Source organism: Cordyceps militaris (genome assembly GCF_000225605.1).
Source record: "Cordyceps militaris CM01 unplaced genomic scaffold CCM_S00002, whole genome shotgun sequence".
NCBI lineage: Eukaryota > Fungi > Ascomycota > Sordariomycetes > Hypocreales > Cordycipitaceae > Cordyceps > Cordyceps militaris.
In genome coordinates, this window is record NW_006271970.1 from 3,134,581 (window position 1) to 3,152,783 (window position 18,203).

General features: G+C 55.6%; 7 protein-coding genes across 7 annotated transcripts; 3 read left to right on the forward strand and 4 right to left on the reverse strand.

The window, feature by feature from the left end:
• Nucleotides 1–158: 158 nt before the first annotated feature.
• Nucleotides 159–2,882, forward strand: CCM_02923 (DNA replication licensing factor mcm3; the record flags this gene model as incomplete). The annotated part of the gene is made up of 2 exons (XM_006668075.1): nucleotides 159–276; nucleotides 334–2,882. The coding sequence occupies 2 exons, from the start codon at nucleotides 159–161 to the stop codon at nucleotides 2,880–2,882; spliced, it is 2,667 nt and encodes an 888-aa protein (XP_006668138.1).
• Nucleotides 2,883–3,220: 338 nt separating this feature from the next.
• On the reverse strand, nucleotides 3,221–4,605 carry CCM_02924 (MAK32-like protein; the record flags this gene model as incomplete). Its single annotated transcript, XM_006668076.1, has 2 exons — nucleotides 3,221–4,359; nucleotides 4,440–4,605. 2 exons carry the CDS (start codon nucleotides 4,603–4,605, stop codon nucleotides 3,221–3,223), a joined length of 1,305 nt encoding a protein of 434 aa, XP_006668139.1.
• A 1,334-nt stretch (nucleotides 4,606–5,939) lies between these two features.
• On the forward strand, nucleotides 5,940–7,762 carry CCM_02925 (adenylyl cyclase-associated protein; the record flags this gene model as incomplete). Its single annotated transcript, XM_006668077.1, has 4 exons — nucleotides 5,940–5,986; nucleotides 6,093–6,686; nucleotides 6,743–7,259; nucleotides 7,316–7,762. The coding sequence occupies 4 exons, from the start codon at nucleotides 5,940–5,942 to the stop codon at nucleotides 7,760–7,762; spliced, it is 1,605 nt and encodes a 534-aa protein (XP_006668140.1).
• A 662-nt stretch (nucleotides 7,763–8,424) lies between these two features.
• Nucleotides 8,425–11,232, reverse strand: CCM_02926 (carnitine O-acetyltransferase; the record flags this gene model as incomplete). Its single annotated transcript, XM_006668078.1, has 6 exons — nucleotides 8,425–8,551; nucleotides 8,612–10,274; nucleotides 10,340–10,379; nucleotides 10,511–10,920; nucleotides 11,006–11,012; nucleotides 11,212–11,232. The coding sequence occupies 6 exons, from the start codon at nucleotides 11,230–11,232 to the stop codon at nucleotides 8,425–8,427; spliced, it is 2,268 nt and encodes a 755-aa protein (XP_006668141.1).
• A 633-nt stretch (nucleotides 11,233–11,865) lies between these two features.
• Nucleotides 11,866–14,039, reverse strand: CCM_02927 (RSC complex subunit (RSC8), putative; the record flags this gene model as incomplete). Its single annotated transcript, XM_006668079.1, has 3 exons — nucleotides 11,866–13,266; nucleotides 13,318–13,865; nucleotides 13,928–14,039. The coding sequence occupies 3 exons, from the start codon at nucleotides 14,037–14,039 to the stop codon at nucleotides 11,866–11,868; spliced, it is 2,061 nt and encodes a 686-aa protein (XP_006668142.1).
• Nucleotides 14,040–14,561: 522 nt separating this feature from the next.
• Nucleotides 14,562–15,657, forward strand: CCM_02928 (electron transfer flavoprotein alpha-subunit; the record flags this gene model as incomplete). Its single annotated transcript, XM_006668080.1, has 2 exons — nucleotides 14,562–14,852; nucleotides 14,911–15,657. 2 exons carry the CDS (start codon nucleotides 14,562–14,564, stop codon nucleotides 15,655–15,657), a joined length of 1,038 nt encoding a protein of 345 aa, XP_006668143.1.
• A 57-nt stretch (nucleotides 15,658–15,714) lies between these two features.
• Nucleotides 15,715–17,359, reverse strand: CCM_02929 (NADPH-adrenodoxin reductase Arh1, putative; the record flags this gene model as incomplete). Its single annotated transcript, XM_006668081.1, has 3 exons — nucleotides 15,715–16,530; nucleotides 16,584–17,045; nucleotides 17,105–17,359. 3 exons carry the CDS (start codon nucleotides 17,357–17,359, stop codon nucleotides 15,715–15,717), a joined length of 1,533 nt encoding a protein of 510 aa, XP_006668144.1.
• Between the last annotated feature and the right edge of the window lie 844 nt (nucleotides 17,360–18,203).

Sequence of the window (18,203 nt, forward strand, 5' to 3'; positions counted from 1 at the left end):
GCACTGTATTAACCACTTTACGCGAGAAGTCGCGTCGAGACGCGTTTTCGCGTCCACCCACGACGCCCTGCCACACTTCACCCTCCGTCCCGCCTTGGTCCTCTTGCTTGTCAACCTTCCCATAACAAAGTTGCGACCGCCAAGTATATTCACCCATCATGGACCAATTCATGCTTCAAGATGAGGGCGTCATTGATCGCATCCGCCAGGCGGAGGAGTTTTTGGATCCCAGTGGGCTACCCCTCATCCGCACCCAACGGCGCAAATCAGCCACGAGTGATTGATGCTAACCGTGATTCTTAGCTGATTCCCATGCGCGAAGCTACAGATCAGACATCATTTTGATGTTGCAGAAGAATCAACGACGTTTGACTGTAAACCTGGACCACGTTCGCGATCATAACGAAAACCTCGCCAAGGGCATCCTGGAGCAACCGTTCGACTACACTGTGGCCTTCAACCATGCACTGAAGCAGATTATCGTCGCACTTCAACCATCTCAGGCCCGCCCTGAGCAACAGGCCGCTGATACCGTATACTACTGCGCTTGGGCTGGTAGCTTTGGCTTAAACGCTTGTAACCCCCGCACACTCTCTTCTCATCATCTGAACCGCATGGTCTCACTTGAAGGCATTGTTACACGATGCTCCCTGATCCGTCCCAAAGTTATACGCAGTGTTCACTGGAACGAGAAGCAGCAAAAATTCCACTTCCGCGAGTACCAGGACCAGACCATGACGAATGGTGTCACGACATCGAGCGTCTACCCGCGCGAAGACGACGATGGAAACCCTCTGCTCACCGAATATGGCTTCTGCACCTATCGTGATCACCAAACCATTTCTATACAAGAAATGCCCGAGCGTGCGCCCGCTGGTCAGCTGCCTCGTGGTGTAGACGTCATCTTGGACGACGACCTCGTGGACAAGGTGAAGCCGGGTGACAGAGTTCAGCTTGTTGGTATTTTCAGAACCCTTGGTAACCGCAACGCCAACCACAGCAGCGCTTTGTTCAAGGCCGTCATTCTTGCCAACAACATTGTTTTGCTCTCTTCCAAGTCTGGCGGCGGCGTTGCGCAGGCCACGATTACCGATACCGATATCCGAAACATCAACAAAGTCGCCAAAAAGAAGAACTTGCTCGAGCTTCTGTCACAATCTCTGGCTCCCAGTATTTATGGCCACGACCACATCAAGAAGGCGATTCTTCTCATGCTTCTCGGTGGTATGGAGAAGAATCTCGAGAATGGTACGCATTTGAGAGGTGACATCAATATCCTCATGGTCGGTGACCCGTCTACAGCCAAGTCGCAGCTGTTGCGATTCGTGCTGAACACAGCCCCTCTTGCGATTGCCACTACTGGTCGTGGTTCATCCGGTGTCGGTTTGACTGCCGCTGTGACATCAGACAAGGAGACTGGCGAACGTCGTCTAGAAGCCGGTGCAATGGTTATGGCTGACCGAGGTGTCGTTTGTATTGATGAATTTGACAAGATGTCCGACAATGATCGTGTTGCTATACACGAAGTCATGGAACAGCAAACTGTCACGATTGCGAAAGCCGGCATTCACACCTCTCTGAATGCCCGATGCTCGGTTATCGCTGCTGCCAACCCCATCTACGGCCAGTATGATCCCCACAAGGATCCTCACAAGAACATTGCCTTGCCCGACTCTCTTCTCTCTCGTTTTGACTTGTTGTTCGTTGTGACGGACGACATTGAGGACACTCGTGACCGTCAGATTTCGGAGCACGTTCTTCGCATGCATAGGTATCGTCAGCCCGGAACGGAAGAAGGAGCTCCTGTTCGAGAACAGGCTTCTCAATTCCTTGGCGTATCTGCTGATACACAAGCGGGAACCCAGCGCCCAACGGAAGTCTATGAGAAGTTTGACGCCATGCTACACGCCGGCGTTACACATACCTCCGGCCGAGGCTCCAACAAGAAGCCAGAGATTCTTAGCATTCCGTTTATGAAGAAGTACATTCAGTACTCCAAGACTCGCATGAAGCCTGTCCTGACCCAGGAAGCATCCGATCGCATCGCTGAGATCTATGTTGGTCTGCGCAACGATGAGATGGAAGGCAACCAACGTCGTACGTCACCTTTGACGGTGCGTACGCTGGAGACGCTTATTCGTCTTGCCACTGCTCACGCTAAATCCCGTCTGTCGAATCGGGTAGAGGAGCGTGACGCTGCCGCCGCCGAGGCCATCTTGCGCTTTGCTCTTTTCAAAGAAGTCGTTGAAGAGTCGCGAAAGAAGCGCAGAAGGACTGCTACTGTTGATTTTGCTTCTTCGAGCGAAGATGAAGATGGCGATGATGAAGACGGGGATGGGGACGCGGGCGACGGTGCTTTCCGCGGCGCTCGGTCGACACAAGCTACTTCGCGCACAACGCGTTCGCGCGGTACAGCCTCTGGGGTAAATGGTGCCAACGGTAACGACGGCGAGCCCGACGAAGAAGCCGAGGAGGGTGAAGAGGAAGAGGAAGGGGAAGAAGCAGGTACCTCGGCTACACCACGACGCTCGGGAAGAACCGCGCGCTCGAACGACACCACGTCTCAGTCTCAGACTTCATTTGGTTCCTCGATGCCTGCTTCACAATTACCCAGCCAATCGCAGGAAGACCAGGATCTGGCTAGTGGTGCTGCCTCTCTTGCTATTGATGTTGTCCCGATTACTGCTCCTCGCTTGGCCGCGTTCAGAACAGCTCTTGGTCAGCTTCTCAGCACTCCTCTGTTCGAGGATGATTCAGCTGGTCTGGATGCTGTTATTGGCGCTGTCAACCAAAAGGTTGGAACCCGCACTGGCGGTGCTTTCGGCCGTGAAGAAGCCATCAAGGCACTCAAGAAGCTCGAGGAAGCCAACCATATTATGTGAGTTTATGTCAAAGTCTTGTTGTACAAACTGTCACTAACAGGTTTCCCAAGGTTCACGGATGGCGAGCTCGTCTACAAGATTTAAAGAGGGGATTTAGTTGCTTTCCGAGAGATGAGTATCATGGCGTCGGGGATTTTTGATTGAGTACAATGGATTAATGAAATGGGACAATTCTGGGATGATTGGTGAATAAATGTAAAATTAAGGCTTTCCGAATGGAAGCCGACTATGCTATATCGATGACTTTTATAACCCGGATTCCCTTCCCTCCCAAAATGACTGCATGTTCAACACTGAGAATTAGACATGAACTCGTAACTGATTTCTATACGACGGCTTTACAGACGCTTCTGAAACTCGCGCAATCGCGCGAGGGGATTCACGCCGTTCCAGGTCTCTTCTCCACTCTCGTCCTTGCCCAATGTCGGCGGCCCGACCTGCTCAATGGCGAAACTGGCGGCGACGGTGCCCCAGATAGCAGCGGTTTCGACGTCCTCATCACGAGCCAGAGCCACCGAGAGGCCTCCAAGGAAGGTGTTGCCGCCGCCTGTGGGATCGACGACGGCAGCGGCATCCTGATGATAAGCCGGGATCCATCTCTGGACGCCGGTGTCGACCTCAATCTCCTCCGAGTCAATGACACCGTCGTCGCCCTGGAGCAGGCCGGCGAGGAGCGACTCCATGTCTGTGTCGGGCTGGAGAGAGCCGTGGATGAGGGCCTTGCGGCGGGCCGTCTTGGCGCCCTGGGGCCGCTTGCGCTTGCGGCCACCGTTGCGAGCGACGAAGCAGCCGCGGTCGCCGGCGCGGACGACAAAGGTGTACGACTGCAGGGGCATGCTAGCGAGGAGCTGCTCGCAGGCCTGTTCGACGGCGTCGGGGGAGATGGCACCCGTATCTGGGTCGAGGCCGTCGCCGCCGAGAAAGGCGGCGAGCTCGGCGTGGTTGGGGCTGCAGACGTCGATGAGCGGCAGGCAGTTTGTGCAGTTGAGCAGCTCGTTGGGGTGGCAGCGGTCCGGGACGGGCTCCCAGATGAAGACGGGCTTGGTGTAGGCGGCGGGCGGCATGACGGCACGGCGGCGGGCCGTGATGTCGCGGACCAGCTCCTGGCAGCGCAGCGGCGCGCAGATGAGGTGGAACGACTTGGCCTGCAGTAGCGCTGGGTCCAGGTCGGCGCCGGTGAGGCGGCGCTTGGGCGTAGTGTACCGAAAGGCGCGCTTCTGGTCGGCGCCGGCCTCGTAGCCGTTCCAGCCACGGGTTGTCTGGCGGTCCTTGTCCTGGCGGTACACGACGTGCGTGTCCCATGTGTCGATGAGGGTGGCCAGCGCAGGCGGGAAGTCGGAACCCTGGTCGACGACCCAGCCGACGGTGGTGGACAGGGGCGGCGGCGACATGAGGCGGGCGCCGAGGGCCGAGTACGTGCCGGCGCCGCCGAGGATGTCCTTGACCGGGGGCGTTGGCGGGAGGAAGTCAATGTCATCTGGGACAAGCACCTGTCAGCGCGCAATTCGCCGATGGATTTTGCCGTAGAGAGGGGGTGTGCACTGGAGGAATGCGTACCTATGATGAACATGCCAAGGGTGACAAAGTCTATCGAGGGTGTGTGGTGGTGGTCGTCGCCGCCGCCATCGGGGACATGTGCGTGAGGCGCGATGTTGGCAGCGGCAACGTCGCGTCGTCTGGAGACGAGGCGATGGCGGTGCCGCGTGTAGCCCTGACGATGCATCGACGCCGGCAAATTTCAAGCTAGAAACGTACGGCAGGCTGTATGCGCGATTATGGATGGTTTCAGAGGCGCTGCTCGGGGCTTTTCGCAGGTATGCAGACGTAAAAGGTTGAGCGTTGGTAGGAGCGGCGGTGAAGGATAACGATGGGCGAGCGAGCAAGCGCAGAACCGCAGAAAAAGTCGCTGCGCATACTGCATTGGCGGTAGCCGCCCACTGGGAGGAGGGCTAACAGTTGCAGCATGAGTTATATCTGTTGCTCGAGGAACTTTGACTTGTTCCTTTTTACATGTCTGCATGATTGAGCCCCGTTCGACACGAGTTTTTGGTGGTTTCGCAGTATCTGGAAGGACGGGTGGCTGCCCGATGGTACGACGCTGGTCTGGACAGTGGGCCACAGGGTTGGGTCAGGCAGCTGCATTTGCCTCTTGGTGTATGAGTTATTATAAGAGCAGGACGTTGGCTGCTGGTTTTCTTGCCCAAATCGAAAATATTTCATCTGTCATGTTGAGCATTAAGAGAGTAGGCAAGCTCAAGTCGTCGGGTTAGATATATCTTTGATTAGAAGCAGCAACTGATTGCAGCAAGCGGTACTGAGACGAATAGCTTAATCATTTTTCAAAGGGAACAACTGAAATAAGGAAAGCAAGTAGAAAAAATAAGAATAATGAAACCCAAGTGACGGCGTAATAAGAAGTGAAAGCAGTTGCCTGGTTATGAGTGGCAGCCTACCTTGCTACCCTGTAGGTACCTCCTAGAGGTAGCACCTCCACTGTAACCTCGATGATGGTACCTGCAGCCGCCCTTGTGAGTGGGGTGAACTCCAGACTGGTGATATCTAGGTAGGTAGGTACATACCTCAGCAATGAATAATCTATGATATATAGAATAAAATACAGTCTGATAATAGGATCAAAAAATTGACAGATTATTAGATAGATGTAGACGATTTTCCAACTTTCCAACTTTCGTCGTAGCCGTCGTCGTAGCTGTACAGTCCTCCAAACCGTCAGGCACCAGCTTTCAGCGCTTAACCCAAAACTGCGGGGGGCCGAGTCCGCCGTGTCGCAGCTCGTCGTCATCTCCAACAGCTGTCGCTTCCATCTTCTAATCCAACCTTGACAAATTGTTCGTTCTCAACATCTCTTGCGCCAAACACACTACCCTCCCACCTTTGGTCCCGTCGCCAACGCAACATCGTTATTCATTAGACGTTCCTCTTCTCTTCCTCTTCCTCCCCTAACTCTAGTTAACGAGACTGCTCTCTCGCTCCCGACCCCTAGGCCCCTGGACCTTGCCTCCCGTTTCGGCGACGACCACGACACCCAACACCATCATGGCCGCCGCAAGCCACATGCACAACCTTACGACGCTGATCAAGCGGTAAGCATACTCATCCTCAAGAGCCAATGGCATTGTGGTTGCTGCCATTCTCCTGCCACCTTTGCCATTCTCCATAGCTCGCTCACCAACAACGGCCCCTCTACAGACTCGAAGCCGCCACCTCGCGCCTCGAAGATATTGCCACGTCGACCGAGCTCCCCAAGGACGTCGGTGCCCTCGCCCTGCCCGGCGGTTCCTCCTCTGCCGCCCTGACCCCCGATGCCTCCTCCTCCGCCGCCACGCCCCGCTCCGCACCCCAGCCGCCCGTCCCCGAGGAGCTGCCCGAGTCCATTGACGACTTTGACGCCTTTGTCGACTCGGCCGTCGCCGACTACGTCAGGCGCAGCAATGACATTGGTGGCCTCGTTGCCCGCCAGGCCGCCGACGTGCTGGCCGGTTTCCGTGCCCAGCGCAAGTTCCTGCTCATCACCACAAAGGCTGTCCGCCCGGACATACAGGGCGCCGACATGGCCCTCTACCAGGACCTCCTCAAGCCCATCAACGACTCCCTCATGGCTGTCACCGAGCTCAAGGAGGCCAACCGCTCCGATCCCTTGTACACCCAGCTGAGCGCCGTTGCCGATGGCATCATGGTCCTCGCCTGGGTCACCGTCAGCCACAAGCCCTTTACCCACGTCGAGGAGTTCCTCGGGTCCGCCCAATTCTTTGGCAACCGCGTCATCAAGGAATACAAGGACAAGTACGTCTTTTAACCACCTTACAACTTCCGCAATACATACTAATAAAGGAGCTTAGAGATCCCAAGCAGGTCGAATGGATCCAGTCGTTTTACCAAATATTCAAGCAACTCCGCGACTATGTCAAGCAGTACTTTGCCACTGGCATTCCGTGGAACCCCAAGGGCGAGCCGGCAGCTGCGGTGGTCAAGGCCCTCGACTCGGCCCCTAACAGCGCCGCGCCTGCGCCTCCGACGCGCTCCGCTGGTGGTCCTCCCCCTCCTCCACCACCCCCTGGCCCTGCGCCGGTCCTCGATGTCAAGACCGAGAATGTCGCGCCAGCCGCGCCTGCTCCCACTGGCGGTCTCGGGGCCGTCTTCTCGGAGCTCAACAAGGGTGATGCTGTCACCAAGGGCCTGCGCAAGGTCGACAAATCTCAGATGACACATAAGAACCCGGCCCTGCGTACCGACACGAAGGTCCCCAGCAGCGGCGATCGCCCCAGGAGCCCTGCGCCGGGCAAGAAGCCCAAGCCTGAAAGCATGCGCATGAAGAAGCCCCCAAAGAAGATACTCGAAGGCAACAAGTGGATCATCGTATGCGTCTTGTCCATCCCAGTACCCTCATCTCGCACTAACACCGATCGCTACAGGAAAACTACGAAAAGGAACCCCAGCCCATTGAGATCCAGGCGGAGCTGAACCACTCGATCCTCATCAGCCGCTGCCACAACACAACCATCATTGTCCGCGGCAAGGCCAATCAGGTGACGGTGGAAAACGCGAGCCGCCTGTCGCTCGTCGTGGACACGCTCGTGTCCACGGTCGACGTGGTCAAGGCGCAAAATTTTGCCCTGCAGGTCCTGGGGACCATCCCGACGGTCATGATGGACCAGGTCGACAGTGCGCAGATTTACTTTAGCAAGGCAAGCACCGGCACGCAAATCTTTCACAGCAAGTCGGACGGCATCAACCTCAACGTCATTGCTCCCGGGCCCGACGAAGACTACAAGGAGGTGCCCCTGCCGTCGCAGATGTGCACGTACTACGACGCCGAAAAGGGTGACTTGGTCAATGAGATTGTGGCCCATGCTGGCTAAGCGACTGGGAAGACGGTTGTGTCTGGGGAGATTTGTCTGTAGATTGGCTGGGCCATGTAAGAGTACCTAGGTAGATGTCGAGGCGGAAAGCATAAGCTTGGTATATGGAAGACGTCAACTTCAGAAGCGTAGCCATGGAATGTAATGGTTTGAACCATGGTCATCATCACGCACGGACACGTAACGACGACTTTTTTTGTTTACGTCTTTTTTTCTCCAACATGCATTCTATCCAGAAATATAGGGTACAACGAAACTGTCGTCCCCTGTTGCCGGCGCACAGCCACGTCTATCCAAAAAGTCTCTGTGACCAGCGCTTCCGACACCAGAGCCCCAACAAGTCGCTTCTTCCTCGTCTTCTTCTTCGTCTCCTCCCGTTTCCTCCCACATGAACGATTCATACTTTTGTTTCTCCCCTTCTCCTTCTCCGTCTAGTAGGTGTCGCATAGCACAAGCGCAGGGAGGATGAGGCCGACCAAGATACAGTAAAATAAAAAACAACCAGGCCTGTCCCGCGCACTGTGAAATCATGATGCAAAAAGTCTATGCTTGGAGAGGAAACACCTTTGGAAAACAAAGTAAAGACGACGGCCCAAGCAAAAAAAAAAAAAAAAAAAATAATGACAGGACCAGGAAATGAAATGTTGTGTATGAAGGGTAGTTTACAACTTGGCTTTGGGGGCCTCGAGGGTGGGGGTGAGGAGTTCGCGCATGTCGACGGCGGCCTCGTTGAGGTAGAAGCTCATGCGGTCGCTGCCGAGGCCCTTGGAGACGATGTTGAAGTTGATGCTGTTGAAAAACTAGTCAGTGCTAACACTTCAAATAATAAATCAAGGTAAAAAGACGTACCTGTCTTCGTTAATCATGTAGGCGATGCCAAATCCACCATCAATGACCTGGCTCCATCCATATCCGTTGAAATACTCGGAGCTCAGCTGGGAGGAAGAAATGTACCAGGAGCTCGAGTAGGCATAGGCCGAATCCTTGTAAATGGCGGGGACCTCCTGGCCGGGCTCTAGGAGCTTCTTGAGGCCAAAAAGGTGGCGGTCAACCCCCTTGCCGTCTGAGGCGGCCGTGATGTACTCGAGGTGGCCCTTGATAGCCTTGTGGAAGAGGTCGACCTTGGTCTTGTCATCGACTGAGGCATCGGCCATGACCTTGCACCAGTTGGCCGAGTCCTCGGAGAGGGTGCGGCACGTCTCGGTGCGGCCGAGTTGGAAGCGGCGGGTGGCGGCCGACTCGTACGTGGGGCGGTTCTTGCCGTACATTTTAAAGTAGGCGAGCTGGATGAGCATCTGGACGTAGGCATCGGGTGAGCACTTGAATTTCTTGATGAGGCCCTTGCCGTATCCCTGGAAAGCCTGGACGGCGAGCTGGTGCTCGCCAATGACGCGCTTAAAGTCGGCGACGGCGCGGTCAATCTCGGTCTGCACGGCGGGCGTGATGTCAAAGTGGAGGGGTTGGGGCTCGGGGAGGTCGGAGCGGACGGGGACCTCGGAGAGGTCGAGCTTGTTGTTGAAGATGAGGTCGCCGACGTAGTCGTTGAGGCGGTGGGTAGGGGTTCCGTCCATCATGGAGTGCTCGCCCATGAAGCCCGAGGTGCCGTTGTCGTTGATGATGAACTGGAGGGGCTTGTCGTACCAGCGGTTGGCGCCGTCGCCGTGCCAGTAGGCGTGGGCACGCTCTTCGAGGGTGACGGGGGCGGCGTCGTCCAGGCAGACGACAAAGGACGAACCCTCAATCGCCTCGAGAACGGCCTTGTTCTTGGGGCTGGCATCGAGAAGCACGGCGCGCGCGTCGGTCCAAACGTCGCGGTTCTCCGAGGTCAGGGCGCCGACGGGGGCCACGTACTGGGCCGTCTCGTAGATGCGGCGGAACTGCTGCTCGAGCTCCGAAGGGTTGAGCTGCTTGCCGTTGACCTCATGCAGGACCTTGAAGAACTGGTTCTTGCGGACGACGATAATGTGCTTGTTAGCGTCAGGCGAGTACTTTTGCGGGTAGTCGGCGGGGCGGGCGGCGACGCGCGAGCAGTTGAACATCCACTGATAGCTGTCCATGCAGATGGGCAGCTTCTTCATGTACTCGGGCTCGAGCGAGCCTTGGTCGACCATCTTCTTGAACTCGAGGACAGCGGCACTGATGGCGGCAGCGCGCTTGGCCGGGTCGCGGCGCTTGCGGTCGTCACGGTGCGAGTAAAAGTAGCTGACGTAGGGGACGACGGGGTCGCGGTAGGTGAGGTAGGCGGCATCGTTCCACCACTCGTAGATCCAGTTCTTGGTTTTGGGGTCGGCGGCCTTGGCCTGCAGCTTCTCCTGCAGCTGGCTGCCGATGCCGCCAGGCTTCACAAATTCCTGGACGGCCGTTTCCGTCTTCTTAAGCTCGGCGGGGGTGAGCAGCGGGCGCAGACTCTTGAGGTAGCGGGCGGCTGTCTCGTCGAGCGTTGGGACGGGCAGGCGTGGCAGCGAGTCTTGGAAGCGCAGCGTGGCGCCCTTGGAGGTGTCCTCGGCGTAGCCTGTGAGGAGGAGTGAGTATTGTGAGGGAGGTTTGGGAGAATGTACAAGACAAATTGGGACGTACCTTGCGGCAGAGAGTGCTTTGCTCGGGCCATGGTGAGAGTCTGTTTGAGGTGCGGACGATGACGGTCAGCAGCTGACGTAGAGGGCGGTAATGATGAGAGAGAGGGCGGTTGCTGTTGCTGGACCGTGTTGGAGAGGAAGCAAGTGTTGTTAAGTCAACTCATGCGAATACGGCAAATAGCCGAACTGGCTGCGCTTTGGCGGGCAACGAAAGGCCAAGGCAGAGAGACAAGATGGACATGTACGAACCGTGGGTGTAGTGTTTAGTCTGCGGAAGCTGTTCCTCAATCCTTGAGCGCGAATCAAAGTCAACATGGCCAATGGCGTTCACGTGGTTCTTGCAGAGAAGAAAAGAAAGAAAGTCGAGCACGAAGAGGAGTGGTGGCCTGCGCTTTTGGGGGTAGGGCGGGATTTGAATCTCGTGCCTGTGAGCGAGCGGTTGACCTGTGACGACGGAGAGTTTGAGAGCGAGCCGGGCAAGTGGAACTCGTTTGGGCCGGGGAACGCGCTGTAAGAGGACGTTCGATTGGACCGTGGAGCGTGGAGCGTGGACCGTGGCTGCCGGCGAGACCCATCTTTTGGCTGGGCCGGCCAGCTCCATTACAGCCGAGGTCAATCTGTGTGCACATTTCCGAGTCTGCAACGTACAAAACTGCCAGGTACCTACCTACTACCTAGGTAGGTACCTAGTTAATAAGGATTGTACTATTGTACTGGTGGCTAATGCTCCGCGGAGGACCCTGCTTATCTGGCCGAGGCCCAACAGGCCGTTGTAGCAACCGTTGTAAATTTACCAGTACAGTGCACCAAGCGCACTAGGTTAGTACTATTGGTACCTCTACCTAGTACCTAGTAGTAGGGAGGCAGGCAAACCACTAACTGGAAGTCCTCCATTGTTCCCCAAAACGCCCCCAAACCCCCCCAAACATTCCCCCATGCCCATCACGCATCACGCCCCCCGTAGGCCCTCGGCGTGCTCCGCAGCTCGTCCACTTCCTCTAACCCGAACATCACTATCCCACCGCACACAGCCGATATGATTGATGTTCCAGAAAACACCTCAAGCACACACACAGCACACACACACACAAAAAACATCCACCGCTACTCTTCAACATGACTGTTTCGATCCTTCTTCCAAAAACATGACCTCACAAGAATAAATACTGTAAATTATTAACCCAGCCGATTTCGATTTCGCCCTTGACCCTCGTAACGAGCTCGTCTAGACAACGTTCACACCCAACCAAGCCAATACATTTCGAGCATATGTGAAATTCATCTCATTGAGCCCAGAAAACTCCAATACCAGTAACTACTACTACAAGTAAAAATAGACAAGCATACGCGGCCTCATGCCAAATTCTCTCTTTCCTTCTTCACCGCAGCAGCATTATCCTGTCACTGCCCAATATCTGTACCAATCTTCCCTTGAAATCCATGCCCTAGCAGAAGTCACTCTCCGCCTCGCGAATACCCAGAAATCCAGACGCCTCTCCTTGGTATTATTTTGCAATATCACAACTATTACGCCTCGAATGACTTGACCGCGCCCACCGCACTCGGCGCCTGCATCCCGGCCCCGCCCGCCACCACTTGGAACCCAAGCGAGTCGCCATCCCGCATCGCCTCATGCGCCTGCCGCACCGCCTGCTCGCTACCGGCCTCCGCCGCCGCCTTCAGCCCGTCCTGTACTTCCCGCACACGCTTGCGGAAAGCCAGGCGGTCCAAGAACAGTTGTTGACGGCCCCGCTCCAGCTCGCGACGCTCCTCCCGGAGTACAGCCTCCAGCTCGCCAAAGTACTTTAGCTTCAGCTCCAGTTTCTGCAGCATCACGTTCGTCGCTGCCGAGACCAGGCGCGTCATCTCCCGCTCCTCGTGAGAGGCAAATGCCGCCGCGCGGGCTCCCATGGAAGCTAGCGGAATCGATGCCAGCTCAGCGCTCTTCGACTGCTTGGATTCCTCCTTACCGACATCCAAATCCATCGAGTCGCTCTTCTCCTTGTCCTCTCCGGCCTCGGCACCGCCCCCATTGGTTGCAGTTTTCCCACCATCCAGCTGCTTGCGGAGGTTGCGCTTCAGAGCTTCGGCAGACTTGTTCGCCGCCGCCGCTGTACTGGCAGGGTCAGCAAGGCTCGCAAGGAACCCCACTACTGACATGACGGGGTTGTCGACTTGGCTGAAAGGCAGCTGGCCACCTTGGGTTCCGAGCAAAGAGAGACCGGCCGGCGCATTAACTTGTGTTTCCGCGTCGAGATACTTCTCCTCGATATCTAGCTGAAGGAATTGCAGCACGCACTCTTCGCGTGTTCGGGTGCCAACGTGCTCCGCAATCTCGCCCCAGTCATCGTCAAACCGCTCCAGCCCTTCCAGGAGCCTCAGAATCTCGGCGTCAGTCCAGGGCGCATCACGATCGATCGCTGCAGTGTACGTAGGGTTCTCAACCTTGGTATACATGCTGGCGGTATGGTTGGCAGGCAATCGGCCTTCGGTGAAGCAGTTAGGGCAGAGATCAAACTTGCCCTTTGTGCTGGCGTCCGTCTGATTGCTGTGATAGTAGACGCGAGTGCAATCATTACCGCACTGGTGGCAGTTGATCTTGGCGATTGGTGTCTTGGTCAGGTCGGGCGAGCCGCTCACCCCGTTTGTAGCAGCAGATTCGCCGTTGGCGCCAGTTTCGGTCTTGCTGACTGTGGCTCCCCTGGCATTAGCTTCATAGATGTTGCGTCCGATCTCCAGGTTAAGGTCGCCCTTGGTGGGTGCGGCAGCATTGGCCTTGCTTTCAGTATCAGCATTCTTCTTGCCCTCGAGGACGATAGGGTCAGCGGAGGGTTGCCAGGGCTGCAGACCGCGAGGTGTATCGCAGATAATCTTGAAGTGGCCGGTAAAGGGTGGGCCAACAGGAGATGGGCGCTGCTCGGCGTCGACCTAAATTTGCGTGAGCCATGTACGCGCATGTCTTAAAACAGTAAGCCTTACCTGGTAGTTGATCAATCCCCACTGCTCAAGGAAGGCATGTACGCGCATAATGGCGCAAACATCACCTGCCAAGTTTCTGCGGCAGGCCGTGACAGTAAGATATTCGACGGGGTTGAGGCGGTAGGTGTTGATCATGAAATCACGATAGTCTTTATACACAGCCGCAGTTTTGCTTCGGTTGCGGTTGTTGAAGAACTCGGCCATGGCCTTGCGCTCAATCTCGTGCACGGCGTTCATGTCAAACCACGTCGAGTAGCTAGGAAGAACAATGGCGTGGGTCTGCGAGATGAGGTGATCGCGAGCCGCAGACTCAATTGTCTCCTTGGACTTAACCTCTTGTCCTTCAGTCTCGGCAGCACCCCCGGTCTCTCCACCCTCTTTGGCCTCTGCTGGCGCGTCGCCCATCTCTTCGTCGGGCTGGGCGTTGTTGGCGGCGGGGGCTGCAGGCGTATCGAGCGGGTTACCGGACGCGGCAGCAGGGTTAGGTGTGGAGCTGTCCTGCTTGATGATGGATTCTTGGGTGCCGGTTTCCGACATTTGCACGTCGGCTAGATGGACCACGCGGTTAGTTTGATGCGGAAGGTCACCTCTGTTTCGCGAGACACGGTACCTTGACTAGCACCAGCAGGGTTCTCTCCTTCAAGAGGAGGCTGTGCAAGAATGGCGTTGCCGTTGGGGGATGCCCCGTTACTGGGTGATCCAAACGCCGCGGCGCCTTCCATGGTGATGAGATGAAGACAGTTGTCGCAAGAGTGCTACTGTTGCGGGTCGGATAGAGAGGCGAAGAAGGCAAGAGGCGTCGCGTCGCGTAACGTCAAATTTATCAGCAAAATCAACAAGACGAGCAGAGAAGCACAGCGGCGATGCAAATTCAGCCTAGAATTGCGATTGGCGTTGCGAAATCGATGAGATGCGCTACCTAGCGTCGCGTCCTGAAGGGAAATTTTGGCGCGACGAGATCGAGGTGCATAGCGACGACCACACAACTTGGCCAACGCTGGCGACAAGCAGGGGGGGATTATATCACGTGACTTCCACATTGAGTCTGTCACGTGAGCTAGAGTTGGGAACGTTTCAACGGAAGCACTCGGACTTGGTTACTGCACGTGACTCGCCGTTCTCTCCGCCGGCATTTGCTCGCAGCTCGGCCCGCTGCCAGCCGGGCGGCCCTGGACTTAAACAGCTCTTGGGTGACGCCGCTGCATTCCCCAGGACAAGGACAAACCCACCACGAACGCCTCACAATGTTTTCCGCCGCCCGACGAGCTGTGGCCAGGCCTGCCACGGCAGCCATTGGCCGAGTGACACTCAATGCCTATGCCCGCCAACGTTTTCTCTCTGCTCTTGCGATTCTGGAGCAGCGTGACGGTCAGCTTAGCGCTGGGTCTTTGAGCGCCGTGACGGCGGCCAAGGTCATTGGTGGCAGCGTCCACGGTTTTCTGGCCGGTGCTAGTGTCAAGAGCGCCGCAGAGGAGGCTGCCAAGGTCGACGGCATTGAGAAGATTCTTATCGTCAATAATGTGGCGTATGAAAAGGTACGTTGTTCAGCCATGCATTCTTGCGGGTTGCGGGAGCTGACACTTACAATCGCAGGGCCTCCCCGAGAACTATGCCCCTCTGCTCGTCGAGAACATCAAGAAGGGAGGCTACACACACGTCATTGCCGCCAACTCGGCTTTTGCAAAAGGCGTTCTGCCCCGCGTCTCTGCGCTCCTCGACTCGCAACAAATATCCGACGTCACTGCGATCCAGGATGAAAAGACCTTTGTCCGACCCATCTACGCCGGCAACGCCATTGCCACCGTCGAGTCCACCGATGCCATCAAGATCCTGACTGTCCGAGGCACGGCCTTTGCCGCCGCCACCCTCGGCTCCGGCTCTGCTGCCATTGAGGAGGGCGCCGACCCCAAGGCCGAAGCTACCGCCGAATGGGTGTCGGAAGACCTCGCCAAGTCCGACCGCCCTGATCTCGCCACGGCTAGCAAGGTTGTCTCTGGCGGTCGCGGTCTCAAGTCCAAGGAGGAGTTTGACAATATTATGCTACCCCTCGCTGACGCGCTGGGTGCTGCAGTTGGTGCTTCGCGTGCCGCCGTCGACAGTGGGTACGCCGACAACAGTCTCCAAGTTGGTCAGACTGGCAAGGTCGTTGCCCCCGAGATGTACCTCGCCGTCGGTATCTCTGGTGCCATCCAGCACCTTGCTGGTATGAAGGACAGCAAGGTCATTGCTGCGATTAACAAGGATGCCGATGCCCCCATTTTCCAGATTGCCGACGTTGGTCTGGTAGGAGACTTGTTTGAGAAGGTGCCCGAGCTAACTGAGAAGTTGAAGAGCTCGTAGATTTATATTATACAGCAATGTAAAGGCGTTTTGATTATACAAGAAATTCCTTTTGGGTCAATGGATGATCGATAACATCTGTGTCGTGCTTGTGAATTTTTCTCTCTCCTTACCCTTGACGCGTCCCTTTTCCTTTTCGACCTTGTCTATTTGTCGCCAATTCTCCCAGTCGATTGCTTTGTCTGCGTTGACCGTGCCGTCTTCGCCGCGAATGCCATTCCATCCAGCGGCTTTGCCATCGGATTGTAGAAAGGTTGCGCCACTGAGCCAGTCGTTCACAATCGCATCACCAGTGGCAAATGCATCATTCATAGTGGATGCAATCACGCCTGTCGGGCCGAGTTTGACCCAGCCAGCACAATATATGCCTGATACCTGCTGTCTGGTTGCTCGGTCATTGCTGTCTGAGACGAGCCGGGTGACACGGCCGATGCCATCGTTGTCGACCACACCGCGACGTTCGTCAAACTGAATCCCTGCTTCCGCAAAGCCGTGCAATGCCGCAGATTTGTAACCGACAGAGCGAAACACTACATCTGACGGCAGAATGACTGTCTCGCCGGTTGGTTTGACTGGGGATTTGGGGTCAAATACGGACTCTAGCTTCGTGACGTCAAACTCGGTGCTCGCAACTCGAGTTGCGTCTTGGGCTTGGGCCAGAAAATGCTTTGGGGACAAACAGCTATCGAGAGACCAAGATGACGGTGTGTCATTGGGGGTTGTCGCGGTGCCCTTTACAACCACTTCCATCAGCCGCTTCTGAGCTCTGGGCAGTGATTTGAGGTCCTGTGGTATCAGCGCTCTGTCGACAGAATGGAAGGCAACCTTTGGTAGCTTCATCAGCTCGCGCACTTCTTTGATTGTAAATGCCGCCTGTGTAAGTTGTCAGCTTTGATAATGCCCCCAATCAGGTCGCCGATACATACCTGCATGGGACCGCGACGCCCGACAACACGCACTCTCTTCACCTTGCTCTGCGCGAGCTGTTCGAGCGCATGTTCCGTGATGTCGGTTTTCCGAAGCACATCGACATCTTCAAGTAGCATCCGGGCTACGTCAAGAGCGACATTGCCCTGACCAATGACAACCGCTTCGTCACCCCCGAGATCTGGCTCCAGACCGGCACAGTCTGGCAGACCATTGTACCATCCAACAAATTGCCTTGCAGAGTATATGCCTTTGAGAGTAGATTCACCCGGTATGCCCAGTTTCTTGTCTTCAGAAGCGCCGTATGTGAGGAGCACGGAGTCATAATTACGCAAGAGCTGCTGCAGCTCAATGCGGCACTGATCGGGCGAGGATGGTTTTGACATTGAGCCTACGGCGACATTACCGAGGAATCTGAAATTTGGGGACGATGCAATCTCTTCAAATTTATCCTGGCAATTCTGCAGATGCGTGTAAGTAGGTTGTCTATGTACGTGTGCATCCAGAGGACGATACTCACCTTGACTTCGGGGTGGTCTGGGGCAACGCCGTGACGAACTAGACCAAACGGCACAGGTAACGCCTCGTACATGTCAACTTTCACGTTAGGAACCTTGTTCATAACTCTATATGTCGTGTAAAATCCAGCAGGCCCGGACCCTACTACGGCGAGCCGAAAGGGAGCATCCGCCGACCGAGGCGCGAGGCCTGAGGTGAGTCGTCGGAAACAGCGATAGCCGAGGCGCGCAGGGCGCCATTTATGCTTCGCATGCATTATACTGAGCTTAAAATTGCAGGTTTCATAATTGAAAAGTGAGATTTGGTTTATTTTATTCGCAGCAGTGCGAATTAATCAACTTGCGGCAAAGATCCCACAGAGACGAAGCGTTGAACATTAGGTAAGCTAGCCTGCTGTGGACACACTTGACACTGTGAGGAATAGTTTGTAAAAGTTTGTGTTGTCCAAACACGCATTTTTTGTCTCATTGTAGTTAGAACATGTAGAGCATGTAGAATAAAGGGATGAAACTCGGTCGGCTCAATTTAAAAGCTACAAGTTTGAGCTGAGCTTGAGACTTGGAGTGGGCGCTGGTGAAGATGATTGAACGACTTGGAGCGTCTTGGTCACGACCAAGTACCTACATACGTATGTTACGTTAAAATCAAATGATAATTTTCGATTTGGCCAATGCCAGCATTAAAGGAACACTCAAGATCGCCGATTTCGAAACTTGGCGGCAACGCTGCGAGTCGACGCCCAACGGGCCACCAGAGTTACGTTGCCATGGTAACGGTCGGACAACAACCAGCCGCCGCAAACCATGGCGCAACCGGAACAATGGTTGCACGCACGACGCTTTGACAAGAATTACGGCTTACTGCTCTACCTATAAGCGACTGACAAGGGGATAAAAAGAAAAGCCTTGTGGGCAGCGTGAGCGAGACCCCGCCTATGTACGAGCGTTATCCGCAGGCAGTCAAGTCATTCCAGCTCCTCCTTCTTCTCTTTGAAAACATTCCAACGACAAACAACCATTTCGACCACCACCTCTCCCACTGACTTGGACGTTTTGGGATTTTCAGCATTCCGGAAAATTGACCAATTGACCTGGGGTAAA